Source organism: Tachysurus vachellii, chromosome 11, assembly GCF_030014155.1.
Source record: "Tachysurus vachellii isolate PV-2020 chromosome 11, HZAU_Pvac_v1, whole genome shotgun sequence".
In the NCBI taxonomy this organism is placed as follows: Eukaryota; Metazoa; Chordata; class Actinopteri; order Siluriformes; family Bagridae; genus Tachysurus; species Tachysurus vachellii.
Genome location: NC_083470.1, coordinates 19984670 through 19999669, shown reverse-complemented (window position 1 = coordinate 19999669; position 15000 = coordinate 19984670). Strand labels below are relative to the sequence as shown.

Here is a 15000-nt window from a genome sequence, read left to right as displayed (position 1 = left end):
TTGAGTACATTGTTACTATACAGTAGCAACGATAACAGTTACATTAGCTTTTTAATTCAAGACATGAAGAGTTTAGCACTAGAAGTAACGGTAACACTTTATAATAACACTACATGAATAATCCTGCACTAATACATGCATTAATACTGAGCTGATGATGATGAGTGAAGGCGTGTACTAATCAAGAACTAATGAAGAGTTACTATGACATTCGTGAAGATGAATAACAACTACCTTCAGTACGTATGGTAGTATATGTATTAATCAAACTATAATCTAACCATAAGAATTTAACCTGCATCATTGCAGGTTGTTTCTATAATTCGCCATATGCAGTAGTGTACAGTACAATGCTGGATTATTTTCATAATTTTAGCCCAAGAGAGAATTGGTGACTGTTCATCACGATGCGTAAACGTTTAAGGCACGTACTAATCACAAACTAATGCAGAGCTAACCTTCGACGTGAGTCTTGAGTACATGAGTACTCAAGTGTGTTAGTGTAGGATTAACACGTAGGGCTTAAATGAAATCAAGCACTATTTATAAGAAAAAATATATGATTATGATTACACACACATAATGTTAAGTTTATATCATTTGCCGTATTCAGTAAAGCTGCATGTACAGACCCGACTGCATGACACCTACGGGTTTACTTTCATCACTTAATCCTCCTTATCGGATAGAGAAAGATGTACTAATAATAAACACTAATTATTTCATCTCAATTTGCATCATTCTCCATTCATTTTTCTTCGCAAATAGTGCTGGAGCAGTACTTGTACATGCTCTGGGTGATCCAGGGATCTGTTCCTTTAGCCATAGGAGTGAAATTAAAACATGATGAACATCTAGGCCAGGGAATCAACCCAGCCACTAAGGGGTTAACTCTCAATGCCGGCCTCAAGCCCAGATAAAATGGGAGGGCTGTGTCAGGAAGGGCATTGGGCGTAAAAACCTGTGCCAAAATCTAATATACGGATCAGATGGTCTGCTGTGTCGACCTCTAACAGGGAGCAGCTGAACAATAACAACATTAACATTAACATTTAAAACCAGAGTTATATCAGATTATTTTCTTTTAAGTATTTCAGTCTTAGATATCTGCCATTTCTCTTTTGTGGGTGATGTCTGTGTACGCCGGTGCATACTATAAAGTATTTGAAATGATGCATGTTTAATTCATATTCTTTCTTGTTTGATGAGTGTGTTTGATTCCATGTACACCAGTGTGTTAATTAATGCACTACAGTACCTAACAAACACGTACAAATGTGTCATTAAGGTGGTTGTTATTCATATTCACGCATGCTGAAGTTAAGGTTAGCTCTTCATTTGTTCATGATTAGCGCATGAACTCATCGTTAGTAGTCAGGTTAAAGCTTGGATTAGTGCAGGATTTTTCATGTAGTGTTACTATTATGTACTGAAGCTAGACTGTCAGGAGCATACACTGGTGTTTGTTTGAAACATATGGCGTCACAACAGCTTAAAAATGATAGCAAATGGTGTGAACAGAATGTTTGGCTTGAATTCAAGTATTCTTCAGACTGTACTGATGTAACTTCATGTAAATCCATTTACATGGAAGGAACAGACAATGTGTTCTAAAGTAAATAGAGATACAAATAGATGTTTGTTTTTTTTTACCTGACATCTGGTTGTGTCTAGAGATGTGTTTTAGGACCAGAGGAAGCAACAAAAGAAATTATGTTGTGTTTGTATTCACATCCTTCAGATGCCCAGGTTAAGTGATTTGAAGCCCATACACGGCCCGATCGCAGGAGGAACCCGACTCACCATCCGAGGCGCATCACTTAAAGCTGGGTCTAATGTGAAAGTAAAGGTTAACTCCACCCAGGACTGTGAAATCGACAGGTGAGCCTGTTGTTCTTAGTGTTCTTGAAAAGGTAAAAAATAGTGCAGATATCCTGGTGTGTGATATTTAAACAGTATGCGGTCACATCGTGTTGAAACACTGAGCTAAAATATATCTTTCTGCATCTTTATTTGATGACTGAACACTAGTGTTTTGGTCACGGGTGCAAATATCAATTCTTCCAGAATATCTCCAGAGATATCTACAGACACTAGCTACTTCAGATAAGAGTTTTACTAGCGAATTAATTTAGGATTCTGGGAGGATACGGTCATGTCTTTAAGTCTTGGATTTGGGTTTATGAGAGTAAGACTTTGACATGGACTTGGAGGACTAACAATAGAGTAAATAAACATTTGGATCATTATAAATAAATCATCAACATTACCTTAAACTATACTGTGCAATCCTGTTATAATTGATGAACACAGGCGGAAGTCTTGATGTACGGTATGTATGAGCGCTTTGATTGATTGAAAGGTGAATGTGAGACTCGTTGGACTCATTGGACAAATTTTATGCTGGTAAAACATTACCTTCTAGTGACAGCTGTGTTATATAATGATATTCACACCATCATCATCACCATCGTCATCATCATCATCATCATCATACCTGCATGCATTCCCACTTTTGTTCCACAGGCTGTCTGATGACATCATCGAGTGTGTGATGCCACCAGCTGGGCACGACCTTGCAGAGAATGTGACGGTGTGTGTGGAATACGACGAGAGGCCGTGTGAGAGGCAGCTTAGTGGTGTGTTCTTCTATGAGAAGAACCCCGTCATCAGCACTGTAAAACCTAATAAGAGTTACCTTAGGTGAGATTCTCTCTCTCTTTCACACACACGCACTCACACGGCATGTTAAAACAATCTGTTAATGTGTCTGTGCATGTGTGTGTGTTGCCCAAGAAAATAGAACTAAAAGGCATATTCATGTGCTTCAGCTTTACCAGACAAAATGCTTGTGGTTAGAAATGGAAAGTTTTGATTATGTGTGTGTGTGTTTGTGTTTGTATGTGTGTCTATGTGTGTGTGTGTTTTCCAGTGGTGGCCGTATCATCTCTGTGAATGGTCAAAGTTTTGATCTGGTCCAGACAGCTAAAATGCATGTGGTGGGAATCGGCCAATCAGTAAGTTCCTTATTTGTTTGTGTTAAAATTAGACAGAATTAAATCACCGCACTTGTGAAATTCTACTACATTTTCATTTCTGAGTGCTGGTTCACCAGGAATTGTATGACAAAGGCTGTATTTTTTTAAAAAACAGTATTTTAGAAGGAGTCTCAGGTGTCAGTGCTTTGTAACAGGCTGTAATTGTTACTGTGAGTCATCTGGCACGGGGACATCGTAAGGACAGAGGAATATGCTAACATGACAAGCTACATTTTTGTCTTATATATAACAATTAAATAAAAATCAAAAGCAATCAAATCATTGGCAAATTGCTGTGATATAAAATACTTCAGGGCATTCTGTTATAGGAATATAAGAAACTTTAGGGACCACCATGTGACTCCAGCATGCTTTCTGTTTGGCAGGTTTGCACCATTGCGTCACCCAATCTCATATTATGCCGCTCCCCGGCAGCCAGCCAATCGCAGCAGGCCATTACTCAGTTCTACCTGAATGGGATTTTGTACAGACGGAATGGTCACGCTTCCACCGAGATGGACTTGGATGAGGAGGAGGAGCCTAATGCAGGTTACTTCCTGTTCGAGTATGTGGAAGACCCTCAGTTTTACACCGCCAACAAAGAAAAACTGATCAAGCATCATCCTGGGGAGCCTCTCACACTTATCATCAATGTGAGTGCACGTGTGACCAAATGCATATAAGCACCCTGAACACTTCTTTACATTATGTACAGACTCAGCAAAATCCAGATTTCATGAACTTGGGCACAATGTAATCTCAGATCCCGGTTCTTGGGTGTCTAGGGTGGAGCCTTATGTGGACTTCTACTGGTGTAATCTATCTACCTCATGATTTGGCATACCTTTCTGATCAACACGGATTCAAAGAGTGATTGTGAGAATTACTTTAGCTTTCCTGTTAGCTTGAAACAGTCTGATTGCTCAGATATTTTCTGCATTCTGAAATGGTCTTATACACTGAGTTGCTGCCACCTGATTGGCTGATGGGATAATTGCATAAATAGTATGTTAATATTAATGTAATAATAATGTTCCTAATAAAGTGGCCGGTGAGTAGATTTGTGTGAAGAATAAACCATATGTGCTAATGTAGTTTAAGGTATCTATTCACAATTGTTTGCATATTGTATTATCACACACACACACACTCATTCCACAGAGCCTGGCTAATTATTAAGAACAATACATGCCTGTGACATGACATGATTTTTTTTGTTGCCCTATTTCAATAATCGAGGCACAAAGTGATGACACCGGTGTGTGGATGTGGCAGACATGTTCTTGGTAAAATGTCAGATTTCAAATGTCACACCCTCTGCAGCAGCACTCGAAAATAGCAAGCAGGACAAGAATGAGGGGGAAAATGGGTTTATGCTGGTGTTATAGCGCTAAGATGCATGGAAATAGAGCCCTATAAATTCACACACATCAAAGAGTTATATTATGGCAGACACCAGGCACAGCCTGGTGTACAGCCACCCAGCTCTGTATGACCTCCACAAATCAGCTGACAGAAGGTTGTGTACATGTATGTGTGTGTGTGATTGTGTGTGTTGGTGTGTGCATGTGCGGTTCGCACGTGTTCCTCATGGCTGTAACGACATCATAAAACAGTGCTGTGCAATCTTGAGAAGAAACCACTTACACACACATGGTTGCGCACACGCATCAGGAAGTAACACAGACGTGCGAAACCTGTGGGCTCGGATACATCAGGAATCTCGTAGAGGTCTGAAAGGAAGTCCCATGTCAGGTCTAGGAGTGTTTATTTCCTGCAGAAGAATAGGGGGATGAGGACGTGAGGCAGGAAGGGAGAGAGGATGGTGCATCTGAGGTGTAAACCAGAGAGCTTTTGGCTGATTGGGAGTGTGTGTGTGTGTATGTGTGTGTGTGTGTGTGTGTGTGTTGCCCAAGAAAATAGAACTAACAGGCATATGCACAATGCTTGTGGTTAGAAATGGAAAGTTTTTATTGTGTGTGTGTATGTGTGTGTGTGTGTGTGTTGGGGAGGGATGGGACTGAGAACTGTTTACTTGGTTCCAGTTTTGATTCTGCTGGAATGTCATTTAGTGTGTTCCTGTTTTGATGAACACATAGATGATGGTAAAATATGTGTGTGTGTGTGTGTGTGTGTGTGTGTGTGTGTGTGTGTGTAAATATCACCTATATGTATCTAATGTACAGGTCATTAGAGTTTTCTTACTGTATTTATTGTAATTCAAGTATTGGAATTATAATTATTTTGTCGACAGAACTGGTGGGTGTGTATGTGTGTGAGTGTATGTGTGTGTGTGTGTGTGTGTGTGTGTGTGTGTGTGTGTGTGTGTGTGTGTGTGAGGAAGTGTTTGTTGATGGGTGGTCAGAGGAAAGGGACGCAACCCCTTGAGTTTAATCAGAGATTCCAGAAATCTCTTCCTTTGTAAACACTGTCTGCTCCTCACACACACACACACACACACACACACACACACACACAGCTTGAGGAAGCTCGATAGCACACCTGCTGTACACACCCACAAATTGAAATGAATTTGTTGAAACATTCAAACAGTTACGTAAGTTATGTAAGCAGTGACGGTAGAGATGAACGAATTGCGCGCTTCATACACAGATACACACAGAGTCTTCTCACAAATCAGAAGGAACTCACATTCACAAGCCTATCACACAGACCGCTCCTGGGACCGCATGTTAACAGCAAAAAGCACCAGGTGCTAATCATTGTGCATCGTGGAGTAGTGGAACTGGCAAATAGGAGTCTTTAGAATTAAAATCCTCACAAAATTTCCCAATGATCACTATGGAGTGTGGAGGCTTTTTGAATGATTGATATCCTGCTACGTTTAGTATATTCGAGTGATAAACACTCCTCCTACTGCTGAAAGGGAACCAGCGCTCTTAAATAATTAGTCATAGCAATGTGTCTGTTCTTCTGCCAGGAGCAACTCTTACGCCACTTCTGGCTGAAAATGAAAACATGGTGAGTTTTGAGCGAGACAGCACAGGACGCCATAAGTCGCTCGTCCCTGTCGTGCTTTTTCCTCCATCGTCGAACATTGTCTTACGACCGCAGCCCAGCTTCTCTGTTTTCTCTAATGTACAATAGTGTCTGAGGGAAAATGAACACTGAAAATTTACTTGAGAAACCTCCTCTATAATTGACATTTCTTTGTAAACAAAGAACATGGAGTCATGTCTTTCTCCCTCGTGACGGACTCATTAACAGATGTTCACACATCTGGTGTTAAGTACGTACTGTAATTGCACTCCTGGAGATGATCTTCGTGCTCTGTCTGTTCATTTGCCAAAGCCATAAGAAAAGCCTGAAATTTAGACGCATAATAGAAGATTATTTCGTAGTGAATTCATTCATTCACAGTGAATTCATTCATTTTCTTTGCATATCTGGAGCTCATATGGAAGCAGGAGTCGGAGCATAGAGTCAGTCATGATACTGTACAGCGTTCCTGGAGAAGAGAAGGTTAGGTTTCTTTCACAAGACCCCAACAATGCCAGCTTGGTGGTGGTACTGGGGATTGAACCCCTGGCCTTCTCATGAGTAACACAGAGACTTGATTAATGAGCCACCATTGCTCTTTAAAAACTATCCCCTTATTAAATAATTAAGTATGGAAGACATTTTATACATTAAGTATGGAAGACATTTTGTTAAAAAGTGTTCATTTCCTGTGTATGTTTCATGTGTATATAGAGTTGTGACGTATCAGGTATTTACTGACTCGTGAATCTTTTGACTGTGGAATTTATTGCCACTGTACCTGAATCCAATTACACTGGAAAATCATTTGGTTAAAAATTGTTTGCAGTCAAATTTCAAATATATGGTCGATATTTTCTGGTCAAATAATTATATTAAATTAGTTTTTATTTAAATTTTTTTTTAATATATATTTTTTTAATGTTTTAATATTTTTATTTATTTATTTGTTTGTTTGTTTTTTTGAGGAATTTGATGTAACATAATAATATATGCTATTGTCAGTGTTGCCAGATATATAGAAGAAACATCTACAAGAACAAATAATACATACAATTTCAAGGCATTTCAAAGTAGACTGGTGTGAAAACTGCACACCTGGCAACATCATGCATGGTTTATATGCCAGATTTGTACATGACAGGCAGACAAATTAAGAGTATATCTGGCTTTTTTTTATCCTGTTTTATTGTTAATAAATAAGGTTTTTCCTAAGCTCATCTTCACTGTCCAAGATGAGTATTTTTTTTAAAGATATTTAGTTTAAATGAAGAGAAATCATCATCTGAGTGATATAATGTTCCCAAAAAAAAATCTCCTCTGCATTCTTTCATTTGATTAGATTCAATTTATTCATTTAAAACACTTTATTACAAGTAACTTATTTCTACTCAGATGCTAACAATGAATTCGCCCTAAATTAATGTTTGTAGGATAGAAAATGGTTCGGGAAGTTTCTAGTAGCAGGTGATCGCTTCATTCGTTGTTTCTTGTTGAATGAGTCCTTGTTTTTTTGTTTTTTTTCAACAGAAAGGACCAAGCGAGTTGGACCTGACTCCGGACGAGTACTCGGTCATGATTGGCTTGGAGCGCTGTGACATCAGCTTTGACAACAAACAGATGTTCCACTGCACCATCAACAGAACGCTGAGCTCCAGGAGCGGAGAGCTGCCTGTCACCGTGAGTTCGGCTTCATTACCCGCAAGCCTTTTCTCCAATCACATCACCAAGCAATTCCTTGCATAAAAAAAAAAAAGAAAGAAAGAAAAAAGAAAAATCTGCCATCTGCTCGTCCTGCTGATGAGTGTTTTCTTACACCAGACTCGGCACAAGTTCTCTTGATGAATAACGTTACCCAGCACAATTTCATTTGATTAAACAGCCGTAATGGTAAAAGAAGCGAGATTTTTTTGGGGAGAGACGAGAAGAACCGCCTTCGCTAGGAGAACGGGATTTCAGAAACGCTACTTAAAAAAAAAGCGAAGACAGACTTGTTTCGTCGTAAATAATCAAAATGCATTAGTAATCAGATTGCATCAGTCATGTGAAAAATGGATTTTGCAGTCAAGAGATTTGAGAGTTGTTTCTCTTTTGATTTTTTTTTGTCTTGCCAAAAAAAGATAGACGTGATTCATCCAGCTCATTACAGCAAGATGAAGAAAGTAACGAACCCGCATTGAGGTTTTTTAAAAAAAAAAAAAAAAGTTAATCTTGAGTGGCTTTCAGTCACACAAACACAGAGCGGTATCAGCATGTCCCATCATGTCCTAGTGACACGGCGGACAGCACACACCCAGCACAACACTCAGCCCTCTCTCCCGTATCACTATCTTGACGCAGAAGATCATTTCAGCAGCAAAATAAGAGCTAATCAAGGCCTTGCACGATATCAAACACATTCTAAATGCGTGTATGTGTGTGTAAGCAAGCATGCCTTTCCTTTGTTTAGTCTTCTTAGACAATGAAAAACAGCTATCTTTAACCTCATTCTCTCTCTCCGTCGCTTACTAATGACCCTACGGCCACTGATACAGTCACCGAAGCGGCGAGAGACAAGAAAGGAATTCCAGTCGTTTCACCGACAAGCAATTTGCCAGAGTAAACAAGGCTGATGAAGCTACCAGAGATGTGCACAAGTCACAGGTCATAGGTCACGGGTCAAGAGAAAGCTCGTAAGCCAGACGGTACTTTTTTTTTTTGCTAGACTCAGCACTCGTCTGTAAACACACATGTTCGGTATTGTGGGAAAATCCAGAGGTCCTGATTCCTCTCCACGACTCGTCTCCAGACCAGATCGTGAAAGACGAATGTGCGTTTTGTTTCACGTTCATTGTGTAATGTTTCACCTTTTTTTTTTTTTTAGTTCCGTACACTATAAATGTCTGTGAGAACACGTAGGAGAGCGGATTACAGTAAACCTGTTGGCTAGGAATCCCTGGAAACTCCCTTGTTTAATTTTTCTTTCTGGTTTCTCTTTAAAGAATAACAAGCCTTAATAGAAAATGAAGTAGAGTTATTCTAAATTAAAGTGCTTCAGGGAGGTTCGTTTAGGAAGCGACACGAGGCACATGAGCATTAGTCATTAGAGCACTCGCATAGCAGTTACTGAAAAGCAGAAATAAAACCGCTTATATGCAGAAAGAGCAGCATCACATTACTCTGTGTGTGTGTGTGTGTGTGTGTGTGAGTGTGTGTGTGAGTGTGTGTGTGTCACACGTAATGCCACGGAGTTTTCTTTCTAAATCACTGGTTAATAGTGCAGTGTGACTTTTTTTATTTTTAACAATATAATTGTAATGTTAAATAGTCTGACACTATATACTAGACACACTTATAATATATATAACGGTAAAGGGTTTATATATAAAGGATTAGAGTGAGGAAAAAAAAGAAATATCATAATACTAGGAATCACATGACATGAGCCTCTTCTCTGTATAGCTATATAAACCATGTCAGCTACCAAAGACAACAAACAAAAAAGCTTAAAAACATTTAAAACACTTCAAAATATATCCAAAAAAAATGAATATTAACATGAATTGAAATCTAGAGCTGTCACACGACAACTACATGTATATCACAGCTTTATATTTACAAGTCAGCATGTTGTAGCATGATATCAGGTGAGTTCATGATATCACTGTGGAGCAGGATGGAGGTACAGCTACTCGTAATTAACTACAAAAATAATACAGCAAGGTTGTTTAACTCTATTGTAGAGTTGAGTAGAGTAATGAAGAATAAAGAGTGCATATGTCTTTAATCAGTTGATGATGATGACTGTAAACATATCGTATCATAATTATACGGTGCTTGCAATTAGTTTGTTGTATTGGAAATAAAAACACCTGGAATCATGAAACATTCAGTTTCAACAGATTTACCATCGACCACAGACGACGTATCCTCTGATTCTTACTGTTTTCTTACTGACATGCACCCAGATCTCAAAGAAGATCCTGAGGTTTCCTGGACCTGGATGGTGGACAGCATAATCTAAACGATATCCATGTTTAAAAAAAAAACATGGTGATGTTTAGCAAAAAAAAAAAAAAAACATTTATGGAAGGAGTCTCCAGTGTTAGTGCTTTCATAACAGATAGCTTTAAGACAAGACAATAGATTTTATGCTTCCTGGTTTTTTTTTTTTGTTTGTTTGTTTGTTTTTTTGCTACAGTACCTAGTTACAAAAAAATAAGACTTCCAAAAGCCCGTCACTGAGTATTTACTTATTGACAGCATCCCCTGTCATGTTTTATTCATGCCTTGATATTGCTTGGTGGTCATAATTAATCTCTTTCTCTCACCCTCTTTCTGTCTGTCTCTCTGTCTGTCTGTCTCTCAGGTGCATGTGGGTAATTTCCAGAAAGTGATCGCTGTGGTTCAGATGGGTGGCAGTGAACTAGCTATTATTGTCACAGTTGTGGTGTGTTGTGTGCTTCTGCTGCTATGTACAGTGGGTAAGTGTATATATGTGTGTGTGTGTGTGTTTGTGTGTGTTTCATGTGATGTGATGGACAGTCTGTCGTCATGGAGACAGATGCGCCAGATGTGAGAGAGATAAAAGGGGAGGGAGTGGGGTCAAAATTCCTCTCAGCAGTTCACACACACACACAAATATACACACACACACACAAAGAAGGACCCACAAACCCCCCAGTTTTCTCTGTAGTATCTTTAATCTCAGAGACTCCGAGAAAATAAAAGTCAGCGGACTGATTCTGAATCTTTTACTGACACAGCAGATGGACACAATAATAAAAGAATTGATTTTTTTCCTCTGTGTGTGCGTGTGTGTGTGCGTGTGTGGGTGTGTGTCACTCTAGCACTGGTGGTGTATTGTACCAAGAGCCGAAGGGCAGAGCGATATTGGCAGAAGACCCTTGTGCAGATGGAGGAAATGGAGTCACAGATCAGAGACGAGATACGCAAAGGTAACACACCCACACACACAGACACACACACACAGGTGTAGAGGCAGGCTTCTGAATGAGTCTTAATAGAGTGGAAATCTCATTTAGGGCTCATATGTGTTTACAAGTCCATCAGAAGACCTTCTCATACGTGAGAGAATAAAGGAAAAAGAAGTGAAAAGGAACAGAGAAAGGCTTTCTCTGTGTGTTTTAGTGTGCTTAGGGGTAGACCGTTTAAGTATCAATGTTTCAGTGTGTTTTGACATATTTATAGCCTTCAGAGACAAAGAGCAAGCGGAGACGCCAAGGCCACGTGAGGGACAGAGTGTAGTCAAGGCCACCCTATGAGCTAGCTGTGTGTGTGTGTAGAGGTGTGTACATGAGGTGCATGTAGGAATATAGAGCGTGACTTATTCCAAATGATTCATTCTTTTGGCAGGAGCTTTTACCTAAAGCAACATCCAAGTGAGGCTGTCCAAGAGTCTAGACATTTGAGACGTGATACAAAATATGTTTCCACTGACAGAAACAAGTGCAAGGCAGGAAGAAAAGCCAGAGCAGCAACTGTCTGTACCATCAACACTGTATCATGTAACTGTCTACACTGTAGATAAATTTAGTGATAGTACTGAGGCACAAAGACCAGTAAGTCTGCACTTTTGCTTTATATAAAAAGGGACGATATTAAAATGTGGCTTTGAGAAATATTCAGATTTATTCAGAGATAAATTGTAACTGAAACAACAAGGATATTGCGTGTCAACACAACACAAAAATGTAATATTAAGCACAACACTATAAAGGTTCTTTATTCCGCATTAGTAAGGTTAAAACAATTAAACCTACTGTATGGTATAAACAGGCTATGACTCCTGACTTGGCAGCATGCTGTAGGCTTCTATCTAGTGAAATTTTACATTCTGCAATAGAAATGGTTCTGTATATCATACACACACTGTCTGCTCTAACACTTTGCCTTTGCTTGTTAAAATAACCCTCCTGTTGACTCCTCCCCCGAGCACAGGGCAGCTTGATACCCGCCCCAAGATACCTGGGCAGCTATTAGTCTTTGTTCCACTCTGCTGTGTTTTAGACCACTATGATCAGTGATGGATGCTTCTAAAATCTCAGAACACAAAGTCGAATCAGGAAGCTTTTATATAGTGTCATTTCAACCATATATAACGGTGCAGAACCCAGTGAAAGTGACTCGCTTCCTCGAACTAGGAACGTCATGAGGACACAGAACACATCTTTATGAGAACTGTTATGTGCTGTGAGCTTCCTGTTGCACAGTGAATCATAAAAATGCTGCCTAAGTATGTTTCAGCTGATTTACTGTTCAATGGCTGATTAACTAAAAGTTTTTTTTAATGTTTTAAGGTAGAAAAAAAACATAAAACTAAGTTTACCGTTACCTCTGGATAGAATCTATCACAGTTTAATTAAAATACTTCTGAAGGAAAGTTTGACTTTTTAACAACCTCATATATACCTCAATCTAAATCGTATAACACAATCCTTTATTTTAGCTGCATATTTAGAACGTTGTACTCAAAAACACGTTAAAAGCATTACAGATATGAGTTTCTGTCATCTGACTTTGTTTTGCTGTGGTGACGTCTGGGACTTCAAGTAGGTCCTGAATATTACACGATTATTGGAATTGAACCTCGCTGGTGGATGATGATGATGGTGTAGAACAAGTAAAAGAAAGGGCTATTGAGAAGCAGCTAATACCTCTATGGAGCTATGTGGGGAAGTAAGCATGCTGCCCCATGATCATAAAAGGTGAAGCAAGTTAATGATTTATAAATAGTTGGTCAGTCAATAAGGCAATTGGAGTTGTGAAGCTGTATGGTGGATCTCAGCTGCACCTTGACCTAGAGGATGAGGTGCTACTGGTTTCTCTTAACTTTGTCCCAGAGGTTTGCAGACTTGAAAATGAGAATGCACAGAAGTACTGGGTACCAATCAATACTATGATTATATAGTATTATGACAACATTATATCCAAAACAGAAAAATAGGATTGGTGCTTTCCAAGTGAAGTCCAAAGTAAGGTACAGAGACTTTTATTATCATTTCGACCATATATACTGTAGCTGATGATGTACAGAGTGAAATGAAACAACATTCCTCCAGGACCCTGATGCTACATAAAGACACAGAACTACATTACAATACAGAACTAATGGCTAAAGTTTAAAAAATACATAACAAGATAGCACAAGATAAATACACTAATTCCTATCGAAATGGTCATGATATGACAGCACGATTATAAAGACTTTTACAAAGCAACTAACTTCATACTGTATGTACTCATGAAAACGCCGAGCACTTCAGTAAGATTGTGAGAAAATCTCAGAATAAAAAAGCAATAAACACCTTTTTTAGACTTGCTGTGGTGGTGTCGGAAGGGGAGATGGAAAGACGGCATTTAGGAGGCTTAAAAAACAGACATGCCACATATTTTGGATCATTTGCAGTGCTGTTAAGAAGCAAGATGGTAGCCCAGGCAGCAGATAGCTGGAGTAGTCGAGCCGTGAGATATCGGGTGGCTGAAGTATGAGCTGTGTTGCACATTCTGACAGGCGCACTACATTCTTAGTGATATTAACCAGAGTCAACCTGTGAGAGTGGGAAAATGCCAAGCTTGATGAAGCTGTTGTGTGTAACTTCATGAAAAGAAAAAGCTTTATTTGGACGCTGTGGTCTGTCATGTCAGCAAGGGCAGACAAATGTGTGGTTAATCTGAGTGGGTAAACTCGACTGAAAACTATGACTGAAAATCCTTATCAAAACCGTAATCACGATCACTTAATACGTAAAACTTAATATACTGCAGAATGTAGAACGTGTACTTCACCTGCCATTTATTTCAAATCTCTGTTGTGTTATACTTCCTTTTTTTAAAGACCCTTGGTTCGTTCTGATTCTTGGTTTAATTTCTTGGTTTGACAAGACAGCCTATGTGTTAGGTTTAGGGAAGCAGAACTAGGTCACTGAAACTGAGAAGAGAGCGAACAGTGGTTACTGGGAAAAAAAAAGATTACTTAATGGGGAGTCCAAACCCAGTGACCACCCACAGAGAGAGAGAGAGAGAGAGAGAGAGAGAGAGAGAGAGAGAGAGAGAAAGAAAGAGACAGACTTCCTCATGTTCCGTCTATGATCTCTATGAACCCCCCTATCGCCTATCATCCTCTCAAGCACGTTTCCACAGTGACCATCTCCACAAACATGCACAAACACATTTTTTTTCCTTGCATCCTGTGTTGAAAACAATAAGAGGAGCCTCTCACTTCCTGCCATCCCGTCCAAGAGCACCCACGCTTATTACGCCCCGCAGTTCAGTGCACTTAATATCTGATACACTCACCCTAATCATGATGTGCTGAGTTAAGAGAAAAGCTCAACCTGGTAGGGATAAGAAAGGTCAAAAAACCTTTTCCCTGTAGTTCAGTACTGAAGTCAAATACCTCACTCACGTGAGCCTCTGATATGTGGCTCGTGTTTTTAGATCCTCTAGTACATGGAGGATTTTCTGGATCATATTCCCATTTGTTCAGTGTTTACTTGTCTAGAAATTCAGCTTAGATCAAACTAATCATATGTTAGATCTCTGTTGGTTATAACAGTTAGATCATACAGTGGCTTTCACTGAACAGAACACTGAATAGATGTGTGGGCCATTGTGTTTGTTTAACTGCTTAGACAGAGTGAGTGAGTGAGTGAGTAAGTGAGTATATATATGTGTGTGTGTGTTTGTGTGTGGCGTCTTGTGTAAGACCACATACTGTAGACCACATGGTAGCTGAGTTTCTAATTTTAGCTGTGATACACAAATTTCGGATGTAAGACCGGAAGAGACTTGGTAAAGATGGGGAAATATCTGGCAATAAAACACACACACACACACACACACACACACACACACACACACACACACAAAGGTATCATCTTGCAGCCTCGTTAACTGTGTTTGCTTTTCCGTTCTTTTCCCCACATACCACAAACCACACATTTCCACATAATGTATATTG

The 15000-nt window shown here is 39.3% G+C and overlaps 1 protein-coding gene and 1 long non-coding RNA gene across 2 annotated transcripts in view; one reads left to right on the top strand and one right to left on the bottom strand.

The window, feature by feature from the left end:
* plxnd1 (plexin D1) overlaps positions 1 to 15000 on the top strand; it is an 88471-nt gene that overhangs the window by 48548 nt on the left and 24923 nt on the right. The window contains exons 15-21 of the mRNA XM_060881890.1: positions 1742 to 1881; positions 2527 to 2703; positions 2933 to 3017; positions 3425 to 3691; positions 7569 to 7718; positions 10387 to 10501; positions 10868 to 10975. Coding sequence (XP_060737873.1) covers positions 1742 to 1881; positions 2527 to 2703; positions 2933 to 3017; positions 3425 to 3691; positions 7569 to 7718; positions 10387 to 10501; positions 10868 to 10975 — 1042 coding nt within the window. The remainder of the gene's footprint in view (positions 1 to 1741; positions 1882 to 2526; positions 2704 to 2932; positions 3018 to 3424; positions 3692 to 7568; positions 7719 to 10386; positions 10502 to 10867; positions 10976 to 15000) is intronic.
* The window catches only part of LOC132853877 (uncharacterized), an 8691-nt gene continuing 1439 nt past the window's right edge, over positions 7749 to 15000 (bottom strand). Inside the window, exons 2-3 of the long non-coding RNA XR_009649202.1 lie at positions 14755 to 14849; positions 7749 to 7775 (exon numbers count right to left, since the gene is read on the bottom strand). This is a non-coding gene — a long non-coding RNA (uncharacterized LOC132853877). The remainder of the gene's footprint in view (positions 7776 to 14754; positions 14850 to 15000) is intronic.